We start from the raw sequence: 18,266 nt of genomic DNA on the forward strand, positions 1-18,266 counted from the left end.
TGGAGTTTCGTGATGGCGGCGGCGTCCCTGGAATCTTTCTGGAGTTTCGTCAATCGGTATCGCGTTTTTAGGTCGAAAGGGGTCTTATAGGCGAAGAGGCGGCGCAGGAGGGGCACCAGGGCGCCCTCCCCATAGGCCGGCGCGGCCAGGGGCCTGCCGCGCGGCCCTATGGTGTGGGGCCCCTGGGCCTCCTCTCCGGGTCTCCTTCGGTGTCCTGGTCCGTCTCGGTGAATTATGATGTTTGGTCTTCGTTTCGTCGAATTCCGAGAATATTGCCCGAACAGCCTTTCTGGAACCAAAAACAGCAGAAAACAGGAACTGGCACTTCGGCATCTCGTCAATAGGTTAGTTCCGAAAAATGCATAAATATGACATATAATGTGTATAAAACATGTGAGTATCATCATAAAAGTAGCATGGAACATAATAAATTATAGATACGTTTGAGACGTATCAGTTACCCCTACCTTTGTCGTGCAACGCTGCTGGGATTTCGGCTTCTCCTGCCATGCCGAGGCAGAGCTCCCACGCGAACGCGTTGTCGATTTTCGTCTCTCCAGGGCCTGGCCCTGGAGAAACTGTCAAACCGGGCATTCCTCCGGGGCCTGTCCCAGGGCGCTTTAAGACCCGTGCTATGCAAAAACGCGAGTGAGGCCAGGGAACGAAACGGCCCGAAAATGCAGGGCCGATGCGAGCCAAGGGGCGCCTAGGCTACCAAACGCGCCCTAGCTGTTGTTTGATGATGGGCAGAATTCCATGGCTATTCGTCAGCAGCGCTCGCTAGATGTTAATCTGGAACACTTCTTTTTATCTCCGAAAGTGCATAAGATGGGACGATCACGAGTTAGATATATAATCAATCCACGTTGAGAAAATGGATTTCGTCGCATGTTTAGGATAGATACCAAGGTTAGCTGCCGAAGATTGAATTGTTTTCTTCAGAAAGCTTCAACTGGACTTCTTTTGCGAACAGAACCCTAACTTTAAAAGAAACATCGAACATTACAAAACTTCCCAAAAAAATCAGAAATTACAATGAAATCCTTGAGATGCCCTTCGTCTTCAACCACCATACCCTATCGACGGGGCGCCACCGTTGCCGCTCCTCCCTAAGTCGACATAACATTGCTGGTTGTGGACAGGAAGTTGTCGAATAAGTCAAAAGGACCATACCCGTCCTGGAGACAAGGAAGGAGGAAAAATCTACGATGAAGATCCGGAGATCCCCTAGCCAGAAGAAGTCCTCGAGAACCACACCACTCTCACAAGTTTCTCGATGTCGCCGTCAAGATGGGAATGAAGCTTGGGAGACATTATTGCAAAAGATGCCACCGCCACTGATGGCGTCTAAGACACACGTCCGTTGGGAACCCCAAGAGGAAGGTGTCATGCGCACAGCAGCAAGTTTTCCCTCAGTAAGAAACCAAGGTTATCAAACCAGTAGGAGTGAAGGAACACGTGAAGGTTGTTGGTGGCGGAGTGTAGTACGGCGCAACACCAGGGATTCCGGCGCCAACGTGGAACCTGCACAGCATAATCAAAGTACTTTGCCCCAACGTAACAGTGCGGTTGTCAATCTCACCGGCTTGCTGTAAACAAAGGATTAGATGTATAGTGTGGAAGATGATGTTTGTTTGCGAAGAACAGTAAAAAACAATTGCAGTAGATTGTATTCAGATGTAAAGAATGGACCGGGGTCCACGGTTCACTAGTGGTGTCTCTCCCATAAGATAAATAGCATGTTGGGTGAACAATTACAGTTGGGCAATTGACAAATAAAGAAGGCATAACAATGCACATACATATATCATGATGAGTACTATGAGATTTAATCAGGGCATTACGACAAAGTACATAGACCGCTATCCAGCATGCATCTATGCCTAAAAAGTCCACCTTCAGGTTATCATCCGAACCCCTTCCAGTATTAAGTTGCAAACAGCAGACAGTTGCATTAAGTATGGTGCGTAATGTAATCAACACAAATATCCTTAGAAAAAGCATCGATGTTTTATCCCTAGTGGCAACAGCAGATCCACAACCTTAGAACTTTCCGTCATCGTCCCGCGATTCAATGGAGGCATGAACCCACTATCGAGCATAAATACTCCCTCTTGGAGTTACAAGTATCAACTTGGCCAGAGCCTCTACTAGCAACGGAGAGCATGCAAGAACATAAACAACACATATATGATAGATTGATAATAAACTTGACATAGTATTCAATATTCATCGAATCCCAACAAACACAACATGTAGCATTACAAATAGATGATCTTGATCATGATAGGCAGCTCACAAGATCTAACATGATAGCACAATGAGGAGAAGACAACCATCTAGCTACTGCTATGGACCCATAGTCCAGGGGTGAACTACTCACACATCGATCCGGAGGCGATCATGGTGATGAAGAGACCTCCGGGAGATGATTCCCCTCTCCGGCAGGGTGCCGGAGGCGATCTCCTGAATCCCCCGAGATGGGATTGGCGGCGGCGGCGTCTCTGGAAGGTTTTCCGTATCGTGGCTCTCGGTACTGGGGTTTACGCGACGAAGGCTATAAGTAGGCAGAAGGGCGGGGTCGGAGGGCTGACGAGGGCCCCACACGCCAGGGCGGCGCGGGCCCCCCTTAGGCCGCGCGGCCCTAGTGTGGCGGCACCTCGTCGCCCCGCTTCGTAACCCCTTCAGTCTTCTGGAAGCTTCGTGGAAAAATAAGACCTTGGGCGTTGATTTCGTCCAATTCCGAGAATATTTCCTTTGTAGGATTTCTGAAACCAAAAACAGCAGAAAACAGCAACTGGCTCTTCGGCATCTCGTCAATAGGTTAGTGCCGGAAAATGCATAATAATGACATAAAGTGTGTATAAAACATGTGAGTATCATCAATAAAGTAGCATGGAACATAACAAATTATAGATACGTTTGAGACGTATCAAGCATCCCCAAGCTTAGTTCCTACTCGCCCTCGAGTAGGTAAACGATAACAAGGATAATTTCTGAAGTGACATGCTATCATAATCTTGATCAATACTATTGTAAAGCATATGAGATGAATGCAGCGATTCGAAGCAATGGTGAAGATAATGAGTAAACAACTCGAATCATATAGCAAAGACTTTTCATGAATAATACTTTCAAGACAAGCATCAATAAGACTTGCATAAGAGTTACTCATAAAGCAATAAATTCTTAGTAGAAAGCTTTGAAACAACACAAAGGAAGGTATAAGTTTCAGCGGTTGCTTTCAACTTCAACATATTTATCTCATGGATAATTGTCAACACAAAGTAATATAACAAGTGCAATAGGTAAACATGTAAGAATCAATGCACGCAGTTGATACAAGTGTTTGCTTCTAAGATAGAAGGAAGTAGCTAAACTGACTCAAGAATAAAGTAAAAGATTGGCCCTTCGCAGAGGGAAGCATGGATTACTATTTTTGTGCTAGAGCTTTTCATTTTGAAAACATAGAAACAATTTTGTCAACGGTAGTAATAAATCATATGTGTTATGTATAAGATATCCTATAAGTTGCAAGCCTCATGCATAGTATACCAATAGTGCTCGCACCTTGTCCTAACTAGCTTGGATTAACATGGATTATCATTGCATAGCATATGTTTCAACCAAGTGTCACAAAGGGGTACCTCTATGCCGCCTGTACAAAGGTCTAAGGAGAAAGCTCGCATTGGATTTCTCGCTATTGATTATTCTCAAATTAGACATCCATACCGGGACAACATAGACAACAGATAATGGACTCCTCTTTAATGCATAAGCATTCAAAAACAGATAATATTCTCATAAGAGATTGAGGATTAATTGTCCAAACTGAAACTTCCACCATGGATCATGGCTTTAGTTAGCGGCCCAATGTTCTTCTCTAACAATATGCATACTCAAACCATTTGACCATGAAAATCGCCCTTACTTCAGACAAGACGAACATGCATAGCAACTCACATGATATTCAACAAAGGTGTAAAAGTTGATGGCGTCCCAGAAACATGGTTACCGCTCAACAAGCAACTTATTAAGAAATAAGACACATAAGTACATATTCTTCACCACAATAGTTTTTAAGGCTATTTTTCCCATGAGCTATATATTACAAAGACAAAGGATAGAATTTTAAAGGTAGCACTCAAGTAATGTACTTTGGAATGGCAGAGAAATACCATGTAGTAGGTAGGTATGGTGGACACAAATGGCATAGTTTTTGGCTCAAGGATTTTGATGCACGAGAAGAATTCCTCTCAATACAAGGCTAGGCTAGCAAGGTTGTTTGAAGCAAACTCAAGTATAAAACGGTGCAGCAAAACTCAGATATGAACATATTGTAAGTATTATAAGACTTTACATCGTCTCCTTGTTGTTCAAACACCTTAACCAGAAAATATCTAGACTCTAAAGAAACCAATCATGCAAACCAGATTTTAACAAGCTCTATGTAGTTCTTCATTAATAGGTGCAAAGTACATGATGCAAGAGCTTACACATGATCTATTTGAGCACAACAATTGCCAAGTGTCAAATTATTCAAGACATTATACCAATTACCACATGCAGCATTTTCTGTTTCCAACCATATAACAATGAACGAAGCAGTTTCAACCTTCGCCATGAACATTAAAAGTAAAGCTAAGAACATATGTGTTCATACGAAACAGCGGAGTGTGTCTCTCTCCCAAACAAAGAATGCTAGGATCCGATTTTATTCAAACAAAAACAAAAATAAAAACAAACAGACGCTCCAAGTAAAGCACATAAGATGTGACGGAATAAAAATATAGTTTCACTAGAGGTGACCTGATAAGTTGTCGATGAAGAAGGGATGCCTTGGGCATCCCCAAGCATAGATGCTTCAGTCTTCTTAAAATATGCAGGGATGAACCACGGGGGCATCCCCAAGCTTAGACTTTTCACTCTTCTTGATCATATTGTATCAGCCTCCTCTCTTGACCCTTGAAAACTTCCTCCACACCAAACTCAAAACAAACTCATTAGAGGGTTAGTGCATAATTGAAAATTCATATATTCAGAGGTGACATAATCATTCTTAACACTTCTGGATATTGCACAAAGCTACTGAAAGTTAATGGAACAAAGAAATCCATCAAACATAGCAAAACAGGCAATGCGAAATAAAAGGCAGAATCTGTCAAAACAGAACAGTCCGTAAAGACAAATTTTTCAGGGGCACTTAACTTGCTCAGATGAAAATGCCCAAATTTAATGAAAGTTGCGTACATATCTGTGGATCACGCACGTAAATTGGCAGATTTTTCTGAGTTAACTACAGACGGGGCGACTCAATTTCGTGACAGCAAGAAATATGTTCCTGCGCAGTAATCCAAATCTAGTATTGACTTTACTATCAAAGACTTTACTTGGCACAGCAATGCAATAAAATAAAGATATGGAGAGGTTGCTACAGTAGTAACAACTTCCAAGACTCAACAAAACAGTAGCAAAATAAAAACATGGGTTATCTCCCAAGAAGTGCTTTCTTTATAGCCATTAAGATGGGCTCAGTAAATTTAATGATGCACTCGCATAAGGATGAGAGTTGAAGCAAAGAGAGCATCAAAAAGCAAGTATGAAACAAATTTAAGGCTAACCCACTTCCTATGAAAAGGAATCTTGTAAATAAACAAGTCAATGAAGAACAAAATGAATAGCATAGGAAGACAAAACAAGTGTAACTTCAAAAATTTCAGCATATAGAGAGGTGTTTTAGTAACATGAAAATTTCTACAACCATATTAGCATCATGAACAAACTCAACAATATAACTATCACATAAAGCATTCTTATCATGAGTCTCATGCATAAAATAATTACTACTCCCAACATAAGCATAGTCATTCTTATTAATTGTAGTGGGAGCAAATTCAACAAAGTAGCTATCATTATTATTCTCATCACCATAATCATCAAATGTAGCAGGCATAGTATAATCATAATAAACTTTATCCTCAATAGTAGGTGGCACCAAAATACCACTATCATCATAAATGGAAGGAAAAGTGTCATCAAAGTAAATTCTCTCCTCCATGCTTGGGGGACTAAAAATATCATGCTTATCAAAACCAGCTTCCCCAAGCTTAAATTCTTCCATAGCATTAGCAATAATAGTGTTCAAATAGTTCATGCTAATAACATTGCTACAACTATTTTGCAAACAAAGTTCCATGGGTTTTTTAATTTTCTCTTCAAACACCTCATGTCCTAACTCAAGATAAATACTATAAAGATCTCTAATATTTTTGTTGTTTTCCATTAAGCCTAACTAGTGAAATCACACAACTTAGTGTTCTCAGGAGTATTCATTTTAACAGTAGTAAATAAAGCAAACTAAATAAAGTAAATGCAAGTAACTAATTTTTTTGTGTTTTTAATATGGAGAGCAAACAAAGCAGTAAATAAAATAAAGTAAAGCAAGACAAAAACAAAGTAAAGAGATTGGATGTGGGAGACTCCCCTTGCAGCGTGTCTTGATCCCCCCGGCAACGGCGCCAGAAAAAGAGCTTGATGGCGTGTAAGACACACGTCCGTTGGGAACTCCAAGAGGAAGGTGTGATGCGCACAGTAGCAAGTTTTCCCTCAGTAAGAAACCAAGGTTATCGAACCAGTAGGAGTCAAGGAACACGTGAAGGTTGTTGGTGGCGGAGTGTAGTGCGGCGCAACACCAGGGATTCCGGCGCCAACGTGGAACCTGCACAACACAATCAAAGTACTTTGCCCCAACGTAACAGTGAGGTTGTCAATCTCACCGGCTTGTTGTAAACAAAGGATTAGATGTATAGTGTGGAAGATGATGTTTGTTTGCGAAGAACAGTAAAGAACAATTACAGTAGATTGTATTTCAGATGTAAAGAATGGACCGGGGTCCACAGTTCACTTGTGGTGTCTCTCCCATAAGATAAATAGCATGTTGGGTGAACAAATTACAGTTGGGCAATTGACAAATAAAGAAGGCATAACAATGCACATACATATATCATGATGAGTACTATGAGATTTAATCAGGGTATTACGACAAAGTACATAGACCTCTATCCAGCATGCATCTATGCCTAAAAAGTCCACCTTCAGGTTATCATCCGAACCCCTTCCAGTATTAAGTTGCAAACAACAGACAATTGCATTAAGTATGGTGCGTAATGTAATCAACACAAATATCCTTAGACAAATCATCGATGTTTTATCCCTAGTGGCAACAAGCACATCCACAACCTTAGAACTTTCCGTCCCTGTCCCAGATTCAATGGAGGCATGAACCCACTATCGAGCATAAATACTCCCTCTTGGAGTTACAAGTATCAACTTGGCCAGAGCCTCTACTAGCAACGGAGAGCATGCAAGAACATAAACAACATATATATGATAGATTGATAATCAACTTGACATAGTATTCAATATTCATCGGATCCCAACAAACACAACATGTAGAATTACAAATAGATGATCTTGATCATGATAGGCAGCTCACAAGATCTAACATGATAGCACAATGAGGAGAAGACAACCATCTAGCTACTGCTATGGACCCATAGTCCAGGGGTGAACTACTCACACATCGATCCGGAGGCCATCATGGTGATGAAGAGACCTTCGGGAGATGATTCCCCTCTCCGGCAGGGTGCTGGAGGCGATCTCCTAAATCCCCCGAGATGGGATTGGCGGCGGCGGCATCTCTGGAAGGTTTTCCGTATCGTGGCTCTCGGTACTGGGGTTTTCGTGACGAAGGCTAAAAGTAGGCGGAAGGGCGGAGTCGGAGGGCTGACGAGGGCCCCACACGCCAGGGCGGCGCGGGCCCCCCTTAGGCCGCGCGGCCCTAGTGTGGCGGCGCCTCGTCGCCCCGCTTCGTAACTCCTTCGGTCTTCTGGAAGCTTCGTGGAAAAAATAAGACCCTGGGTATTGATTTCGTCCAATTCCGAGAATATTTCCTTTGTAGGATTTCTGAAACCAAAAACAGCAGAAAACAGCAACTGGCTCTTCGGCATCTCGTCAATAGGTTAGTGCCGGAAAATGCATAATAATGACATAAAGTGTGTATAAAACATGTGAGTATCATCAATAAAGTAGCATGGAACATAAGAAATTATAGATACGTTTGAGACGCATCAGCCACCACCTGAGCACCGCCACAATGAACCATCACCCTAAAACCAAAAACAAACGTGCCCTACCACTGACGGAGACCCGGATCCACCCCGCATGCATAAACCGAAGGCCACATAACTGGGGCAGGTCGGCGGTGCCAACGGGAGGCGGATGGGAACCCTAATCGCTTCCTTGATCGCCTCTGTGGAGACGTACCGGTTTACGTACGTGTCATGGGACATATTTAATTAGATGTTTATTTTATTTTCTAATATTAGTATGTGATTTGTCTTTAGAGGGAATAAATGGTAAGACTTGTAGATCTTCTCCGACCTTCTTCCCTGTGAACAATTCAACCCGCATTTCATTAGGAAATGTAACCTAGTATTCTTCTTACTTGAGCGGTTGAGCTAGTGTAATTCTAAACATGAGAAACAAATTAAATCATAAAATCCTTGTGGGGCCCCAAACTTACCAGTCCAAGACTTCTATCCAATTTCATGATCCCAAGATTATTCCATCGTGAACACATAACCGAACTGATACCATATTAAATCATCCATTACATTACCGGGTTTAAAGTATTACATAAGTCTTACATCATAAGCCATAAAGGCAGCAGTTCAACAAACATCAGCGGAAATAACTTGACTCCAAAAGCGGTGGAAGCCCAAGTCACGCCTTAACTCTACATGCGACTGAATGGGAGAGCATCCTAGTTCGTGTCTTTAGCGTCGTACTCTTCTTCTTCGTAGTAGTACCAAATAAATAGCCAGGACAATAATGCCAATGAGTACTTTTGAATGTACTTGCAAACCACCTTAGAGAGAAGTAAATGATATGCAATATGGCCGTAGCAAGGACATGCACCAAACTAGGGCTACAAGGAGTGAGAGGTAGTTTCTCTCGAGAGTATGACATCTCTATATCTTTGTTGAAAACCTTTTTGAAAACAAGTTTCATCTGAAGACTACTAGGTAAGGGTGACCCCTTTTATTTCCGTCCATCTCAGTATGAACAAAAAAACTTTTCCAACTTTTCACCGTACCTCCCAGGTATAGTTTCCACCAGTCCCACTGGTATTCCTCCGTACCTCCCAGGTACACTTCACTAGTCCCACTTGTATCATTTCCCAAAACATTTTTGAGGAAACACTTTTATAAACCAAGACTCTTCAGGCTAAGCAACAACCTTCCCAATATTCCATAATCGTGGACTCGGCTATTCGAATAGTTTTCACTCTACAGAGGTTGTACACTTTCCTCACAAGATATGATAAATCTGCCGGGAGCATCCCTGGTTCACCAAGCGTCGAAACGCGAGGCTCGGATAACCGATCGTAGTTTTTCGCTTGCTCGCCATAGCCTAATACATGCCGTCTAGAGTTGTACCTCCTAACACCAGAGTCCGAGGGGTCGTTTACCCAGGAGTTGCAAAGTCCCCGACCAGCTCGACCCTCCAAAATGCTACGACCAACTGCGGGGCATATTTCAATGGGAGCTCATAGGTTGTACCACTGTCATCGGTACACAATGGAAAGGCGTCCCCAGTTCGCCGGGAAGGCCATGGTCGATAGGTGTCCATGCTCGGACTAGCCCTTATACTTGCAGGACCCAGACTAAGGTGAAACAAACTACTACGCTACGCCCCGTTCCCACTTTAGGGTAATGTGGTTGTACTGTCTTTTAGTCCGGGTGAGTACTTAGGTGCTATAGTTTTCGAAAATATTTTATTTCCTCCACTTGCCTCCAACAAATTTCTTCCCATGAACCTTTTTCCTTTCATAAACTCCCACTTGGGCAGGGCTACCCCATTCCAAGGTTTTCGAAGAACTTCTTTCCCTGAAAATATTTTCACAAACTTTTTTCCAGGGGGCTCCCAACCTATAGTCCAACTTTTCTTGGAAAGCGGCGACAAGAATGATAAGGTGGTAAACCCCCTATCTCTAGCATGTGTTTGATCATTAGGTATCACGAGGGCCGCACCCGTAAGGGTGAAATATTAAATATCCGAGTGGCACTACCACTCACATAAAAATAAAGAAAAGACATGCAATTTATAAAACTTCTAATGCAAGAGTAAGAAAAATAGGAGTAGGGATACATCAAGAGGTGGCTTTACTTGATAAGCAAAGTTTCCCTGGTCTTCTTCTTCGAATCCCCCAAAGTCACCTCCTCCTTCGTCTCCAGTGGCGTTCGAATCTAGCATCGCAAAATAAAAAGGAACATACAACACACAAAATCAATAAACCATTCCAGAATAATCTACACAAAAATTTGATAAAAGCACAGAGTGTAAAGATTTACTTTATGAAGCTACATGAATTGGATTTACTAAATTAGGGGTTTTAAAATAATAGTTATGATTTTTATAAAACCAGAAATGACTTAGCGACCAAATAATTGGCCTAAATCTTATGTGAGTCACAAAAATACATGCAACATACGCACTGGAAGCTATTAACATTTAGAACACACTTGCACTGGAATCATGCACAAACAAGTTTTTACATAATTTTAAAGATTTTAAGAATGCGGATACAAGATCAATCCAAACCTAAAACACTTAGGTACCAAAGCAAAACCAACCAGAGACAATCACCCCGCTGGATGGGCACTAACAAATGTGAACTACCAAAATTGGTTAGGCATTTTTAGGAGTTGTGAAATAATTTACAAAATTAAACTACTAAAAAGGTACACTGGTTTACTTGTAAAATGTTAAGAAATAAATTACCACTCACAAAAATATTTACCTAGACCCAAATGTGCCCTAACATGATACCTAACAGAAGCACTTGGATTTGCCCCAAAACTCCTTTTAAATTTCAAGTTAAAAATCAAAGAATGGCTCTCATAATTGGATTTGCCAAACAAACCATATCCAGGAAGTTCTTGCATGCCAGAGCTATGCCAAAAGAAAGATATTTACTGCCACTTCATAACCAAATTGACCTCATGCAAAAAGGATTCACACAAATCTCATACTAAATAAAATACATAAACAACAAATTTTTAGGGTTTGATTTATTAGCACAAAACTACATTGGAAAAGCACATGCCTGCAATTTTAGGTGGTTAGGACTTTTATCAGGAGCATTCAGAAATTTGAATCATCAAATTTGGGCATTCGAGGAATTTACAGAATTTCAAAACCTACAACAATCTTTACTGGATGAAATTCCTTGATTTTAAACCTAAATGGAAACGGGTCGGGGTGTGTGTGCGGCCCAGATACGGTGGACAAGGTCGCAGGTCGGCCCAAATCAGCCGTGGACACACGGGTGTCGGTGTTTGAAACGTCCCGATGTGGCTGGCCACGCTGGCGCGCGGGCTAGGTAGCGTGCGCACATGGAAATGTGGGGGAGCAGCCGTCGACGAGTGTGAGAGGTGTGTGTGCTTCTCTCCTCCACCGCACAGTGGTTTTAATGCACCGGGAGATATGCGTGGAGTGGATGGCATCGTCGTGGCCGGAGTGACGCTTTGGCCGTTCATTGGGGGTCCGTGGAGTGGGTTGTTGAGAGGGAGGGCTCCGCAGGGTGTCTAGGAGGGAGAGGGAGGTGCAGTGAGCATCAACGTTTGTTGGATCCCGTGTGCATGCGCAGCAGAAAGGAGAGAGGGGGAGCTGTCTCCCGTGTGGGTTCCCAAGAGAGAGAGGTGACGAGAGAGGCTCTAGGTCGATAGGGAGGAGGTGGGGGAGGTGGTCCATGTGAGAGAGAGTGGTAGGGTGCAGGGAGGTCGTGGGTTTGGCTGCATCCGTATGGAACCATGCCCATGAGCTGCATGCACACAAACTAGCCCCGACCATCCTCCTCTCTCAAATTCTTTCTCACTCACTCGATGGAAAAGGGCCATGCATGCACACATGTGCAGAGGTGAGAAGAGTGAGGGAAATAAGAGGGAATGAAATATTGAAAAAGAAATTAAGAGGGATGGGAAGTTGGCTAGGGCATGGTCTAAGTGACCATTCCCCAATTGATGCCCAAATTTCATAATTTTGGCATGAGTAGCCTCCTTTGATTTTGGGCATGACAAGGACAATTATGGGATAAGGTCAATAGCACAAGGCTAAAGAAATTTTCAAAATAATATTTTGGTAAGAAATGAGAAAGCAAAGACAAAAACAAAATGAGTAGAAATGTGATCTTAAAAGATCCCACTCTCATGCACTAGGGGTTTTTCTAGCCCTAGGGTTTAGTAAATATTTAAAACCCACAAGCCAGTAATAAGGAAAGGTTAAAAATGCTCTAAGGGTTTTAAGAGTTTCAGTGTTGATGCCAAGGTGGAAGTTTCCAACAAGAAACATGCACACACACAACATAGCAAGAACAGAACCAATCAAGCAGTTATAACACCAAGATAGAAAAGTTTTTATTGGTCCTAAATTTTGCATTCCAACAATAAACCTAGATGTAAAAAGTTGGGTTGTTACGATCCTCTCTGAAAGAATCTAGTGAAGGTTTCAACCAAACCATGCATACTATACAGATAACTATGGATCGATTGATGATGTTGCCTAGTGCCCAATGGGTGTAAATTATTAAGCATTTGACCGAGTTTTGATTCGCTTCGATGCGCTGACATGCATGGGCTGTCAAGTTTGACGATTGTCCACTCCACCCAATGGCGCTCCATGCTCTCCCAACATATATACATCCATCCATCCATGTGTGTGTGCTTATCCTCTGACGTATCCCTCCAGTTTCTTTACACAATCTATTTCGTGCCCCCCAAGGACCAACAAAATATACTCCAACTTGCTACATACAGAGTAGGTAGAGTATGTACGTGGAGAGGAATTAACCAGGCCAAGTAAAACCTGGGTTGCTTCTCGATCCGGCTAGCGCTGGCAGAAACCGTGTTTTGGTAATTTTTCTTGTCAGCTTGTCGTTTTTACACTTAAGCCACGTAGTAAAAGAAATTGAATGAAACATTATTCCTTTGTAGTCCAGACTGTGACAATGTCACCGGCCTTGTTGTACACAAGTGTGAAGCTATCAGAGTACAAGGAGTATACAGAAAATGCATGTGGAGTGGAGAAGACCCTGTGAACGACGACGACCTGGCGCGCCGGCGTTGGGATCTGGGCCGCGGAGCCGGTCAGGGATTCCGGTGACCGGTGAGTCAGTCTTCAGACCGGGACTTGCAACGCCAGGTTGACTCGCCATAACTCGAGACATTGAGAGCCTTAGCCTGTTATCCCTGTTTCACTTTCGAGCGTCACACTAGCTGTCGATCGATCGTCGTCGTACCTTGCGTTCACTGAACATGATAACTGAACGAAATTGACACCTTGTTGCTCATGCAACTTGCATGATGAACGTGTCAAGTGCGCCGTGGCGAGCTAGCGATGTCCAGCGCTCAGGCACTGTCGCAAACTTAACTGCAGCACATCAGCAGGTAGCCAGCTAGGCCATGCCGGCCGGTTTCTGAACCATATCTCCGTCCCAATCTTCAACGAGGTGCAGACCGATAGCTAAAGAAATGTGGTGTGTATTGTCAACGGTCGCCGAAATCAGGCTATCAGTTTGCCCCCACATATGTATGGCCGGAGCCTGATCTGGATCGATCGATGTACTGCTGTGTCGGGCCGGGGGCCATCTCCTGGAGCCGCGTCGCTGCCGTGTGTATCTCGTCGTCGTCGTCGCCGCCGGGAGAAACTTCGACGAACAAAGGGCATGCCGTGTCGGCGGCGCGTGCTAGCTTCGATCTGTACAAATGGCAGCCAAGGTTTATCTGGTTGGGGATGGATAATATAATGGAGCGGGTGAGCCTGAGCGCCGTGGATTAACCTCACAAACCACGGCCCGGCAGGCTTATCCGGTCCGAGCAATTTTGGAAACGCTGCTAGCTCCATCGTGCCTCTCTTCCCCGTTGGAATTGACATCACGCCAAAACTACCGGTGCATATCATTCCTAGTAGCATGTAGAGAACATAGCGTCATGCATTCTCCATTCTTAATCCATATGTACATCATTGTCATGTACACTTGTTTTCAAGAAACCGGCGTGCATCGCCGTAGATTCCATCCACTATGCTCCCTTTTCTTACGTACTTGTCCAAATCTCAAAACCGGCCAACACTCCGATGTTCCGTTCAGTTCAGGTTCCAAGATTCACAGGAAACGAATAATCTTCATCAAATACTCCCTCTATTCCTAGATACAAAATGTTATCATATATTTAGGAATAGAGGAAGTAATGTTTACGCCGAAACACAATTTTCCGCATAAGAAATTTAGTTTGGGTATTGTGCATCTTTGAGTATGTATCAAGAGGATATACAACCAATAAAGGTGCACAATACCCAAAAAGTAAAAAAAAAGGTTAAACATAAATTATTAACATGCCACACAAAAGATAAAGTAACCTAATAAGGTGACCGAGGACCAATATGTAGATTATGCTGATATCCATGTTAGGCAAAAAAAAAACTCCTTGGTTGCTAGGTCCACTTTACAACATGCTAACATGAAGAGTTAGTTCCCCATGCTTTGATCGTTGCAATTGGCTCCAAGTGCATCACTCGATCTTGAGGCCGATAAGAAGGCTTCCTTTGTTAAAAAGAAAGCATCAACACAATTGTATTTGAGTAACATGACTAAGATCAACCCTAGATTTTCAGAACTAAGCTTCATTTAGGGAACACATATCATGCATGATGTTTAATAAACAGAGAATGTGAAGTAACATTTTCCTTCCTTTTGCGATTACGTGCATATAACAATGGATGAATCAATATTTTTCACAAAAGTGTCCCAACCAACATATCACTGACTGTGTTTGTGTAAATGTGAGCACCATAGCTTGAATTGGGTGCGAATAGACATACCGACGCAACTCTGATATCCCATAAAGAGGCGGCTCTCCATTGACAATCATCGTTAATGTACAAACTCATTTGTTTTGTGAAAATAAATGGTCACACTATTAATTAGAACTTTGATCTGAACATGCAAATTCTTGCGCTGAGGGTGTTCCCATAAAAATAGTAACTCTTTTGCTAATTCTCAGTTGCATGTAAACTTCAAAATCTCAGTCACCTGAAGTTGCACAATACTAATTAAGCCTGTGAAACTTTAGTGAAGGAAACCTATTTTTAGTTCATCGTCAAAGGGCTTAGAAATGTGGCTAAGATAAGATCTACTATGGGATCTTGTGAATAGAGACAACAATTAATCTGGTACAATAATGTTCTCTCTGTTATTCTTCTGTTGCTAGCAACCCCCTATCGATGTCTCTCCCACTTTAGTTTTCCGGCTGTTGCTAAGTATAGCATATACAGATCGCCGTATCATGGTCATGGCCAGGTGCATGAATGCATGCATGCAATTATGGGCCACTTTCCGTTCCATCCCATGGCCAGGGATGGATCAGATAACTCCCGGAGCTTTTTCCTCACTGCGGCTGTTCCACAATCCACATGCATGCACCTGGAGCCTAGCCCCTGTAGCGCACACATCGCAGTCTCCAACCCACATGAGAGCACCAGAACAAAAGAGGAGGGAGTCAAATTGCGACATGTAGCCACGAAATCGACGTCTCGATCTTTGCGTAGCAATTATCAGGGCATATGAACAGGAGGATAGACCAAAAGCTGTAAATACAACATTACTTCTTCCGGCATGAGACTTGTCCTCGATCTGTCTAGGTAGCTAGGGCATAATTGCCAGTAGTTTTGTAGTGCACACTTGCCATTTCAAGAACAAGCTTAATTAGTTTACGGCAAGTTAAACTTGGATTATGTGTGTGAGATAAGAAAAGAGCAAAAGATTTCGATCTAGGGAGATGATCAAGAGCTCTAAGCTAGCTACTACCTTCTTTTCTTTTACCATGGAACATTGCTTCTTCTGGCATGTATACGTAGTCCTCGATCTCTTTCTTTTACCTAGCTATATAAGGCATATTTAGTCACTACCCGCAAAAAAAAGCTATATAAGGCATATTTAGTCACTACCCGATTTAGTAACTATCTATTCTACACTTAGTTCTTAGATAGATGCATCGCCTAGTCATGTGTGGAGTACACTTCATTTACTGATGTATCCAGTCATGTACACTTAAGGATGTATGGCAATTAAGAACTCAAGAACAAGCTTAATTTACGGTTTATAAGCGAGATTAGACTTAGCATGTGTATGAGAAAGAAAGGAAAGACTAGGGGGAAACATTTCGATCGAGCAGGAGATCAAGAGCTCTAAGCTACCATGAAACTTAATTTGCATGGTGGCATGGAGGAAAAAAAGAAATTCCAGCTAACTAGGTCAGCGCGAAATCTATGCATCGCTTCTTCCAAACCGCGCCTACGGTGCCGGCGTCCCTGGATCTCTTGCTCATATTGGCCATGTCATACACGTCTTGCTCCGGTGCGGCGGGCCTCGGCATCGCCGTGGTAAGCAGGTCGACGCCGAAGAGCCGCACGGTCCTCACGGGGGCCTGCGCGTTGATAAAGGTCGTTGTCGCCGTCGTCGTGTTCAGACGGAGCTTGCAGTCGATGAAGAGCTGGTCGTTGTTGCCGGGAGCGGCGGACCGGTAGAACCCGACGGCGTCGCCAGCGTGCAGGCCCTTCTCCTTGACGAAGCGGCTCCAGCCCTTGGTGAGCACGTAGCTCTGGCTGCTGTTCCAGTACGAGTACCGGAACCGCCACACCTTTCCCGTGCCGTCCTCGAAGTTGAGTAGCACGCCCTTGCACTCACCGGACACGGCGGCGCCGGCCGGGAGTTGGAGAGGAAAGTGCTTCTCCGCGTGCTGCTTCGGTATCACCAACCGGTTCAGCTTCCCCACGTCGCTAGGCGTCACCGTCTTGTCGAAGAGGTGGTCCCGGGCCACCACCGACGAGGAGGTGGTGGCGGGGTTTTGGTGGGGAGGCGGCGACGGGGAGGCCGCGGCGAAGGCGCGCTTGTTCTGCGCGAGCTCCTCGGGGTAGGTGTGCTTGCGGAGCATGTCCACAACCTCGGCCTTGGAGCGGGCGGCGAGGAAGCGGAGCTCGGCGGCGTCGTCGGGGTCGGACTCCACGAGAGGGCGAAAGTTTGTGACGGCATCGCGGCCTCGGAACCTCTGCGCCGCCGCGTCGTAGGCGCGCGCCGCCTCGGCCTCTCCCGTGAAGGTGCCGAGCCACACGCGCTGGTGCCGCTCGTAGATCTGCGCACCCCACCGGCCGTTGGGCTGCGGCACCACGCCCTTGTACTTGGAAGACGGCAGCCTCCCGCCGCGGCCGGCTCCGCCGGAGTCTGCCTCTGTACCGGGCTCCGGCGCGTCCATCACCGCGCTGGCGCCGCTTCCCACGCGCTGCAGCGGCTTCAGCGCCGCCGGCGACGCCTTCTTGCCCGTGGACGCGCCGCTGCTGGCGTCGTCCACGAGGCAGCTCGTGCTGTCCATCCGATCACCGTCGAGAGAGAAGATGCTTAGGGAGTAGAGTAGCTAGTAGCTCAATTTGGTGGAGCTGTGTGGATGGAAGTAGTAGGTAGAGCAGCAGCAGAAGGAAGTGCGTGCGATATATAGGGAGAGCCGAGGAGGTGACTGTGAGTGTAGCAAGCTAGTGGACACTACCACCATACTATATACGGAGATATTTGTACACATGGGCATATTGTTTTGTTGTTGTCCTTTATGTATGTGTGTCGATTCTGTACATGCTAGTATTGTTATCATTTATATGCTATGCTTTTATTTTATTATGAACATAGCATTACTTTTATTTTACATGCATCATGGGCTGTGCTGGGTTGTGGGTCAACTCAAAGGGAGATGATAGTGTTTAAATCAGGGAGAGGAGATATGCCCATGATGGTGCACCCCATTGGCTAACCTATGCATATGTAGTGTCGTTGTGGTAAATTTTCATGTATTAGTTCTACAGATTTAGTATAGAGATGGGGATTTTTCTTAAATTTCAGTTGTCCTGCATTTCATCTTCCTCCCGATGACCTAATGCGAGGTGGAGCGCACCATAGGCATGGTGTTGGGGAAGTTGAGGAAGGAGATGGAGAGGTGGAGTTAGTCTTCTTGGTGAGGCGGAGCTCTATGGCGACGCAGCCATAACGACACCGAGAAAGGACATGTTGTGTGTGAGAGGCCTTTGGTGGGGGAGTGGGGCGGGTTGAGGGCGCGGGGCACTGGGATCACCTCGTGAGAGAAGATATTTCATCTCCATTGAAC

General features: G+C 44.3%; 1 protein-coding gene across 1 annotated transcript; it reads right to left on the minus strand.

Annotated features, from left to right (window-relative positions):
* Positions 1-16,185: 16,185 nt before the first annotated feature.
* Positions 16,186-17,617, minus strand: LOC124649672 (AP2/ERF and B3 domain-containing protein Os05g0549800). Its single transcript, XM_047189265.1, has one exon. It carries the CDS (start codon positions 17,484-17,486, stop codon positions 16,368-16,370), a length of 1,119 nt encoding a protein of 372 aa, XP_047045221.1. The 5' UTR covers positions 17,487-17,617; the 3' UTR covers positions 16,186-16,367.
* Positions 17,618-18,266: the final 649 nt, after the last annotated feature.

Source organism: Lolium rigidum, chromosome 4 (assembly GCF_022539505.1).
Source record: "Lolium rigidum isolate FL_2022 chromosome 4, APGP_CSIRO_Lrig_0.1, whole genome shotgun sequence".
Classification (NCBI taxonomy): Eukaryota; Viridiplantae; Streptophyta; class Magnoliopsida; order Poales; family Poaceae; genus Lolium; species Lolium rigidum.

Excerpts from the sequence above, each read along its gene's own strand:
- LOC124649672 (XM_047189265.1), bottom strand. The coding sequence starts at position 17,486 with ATGGACAGCACGAGCTGCCTCGTGGACGACGCCAGCAGCGGCGCGTCC.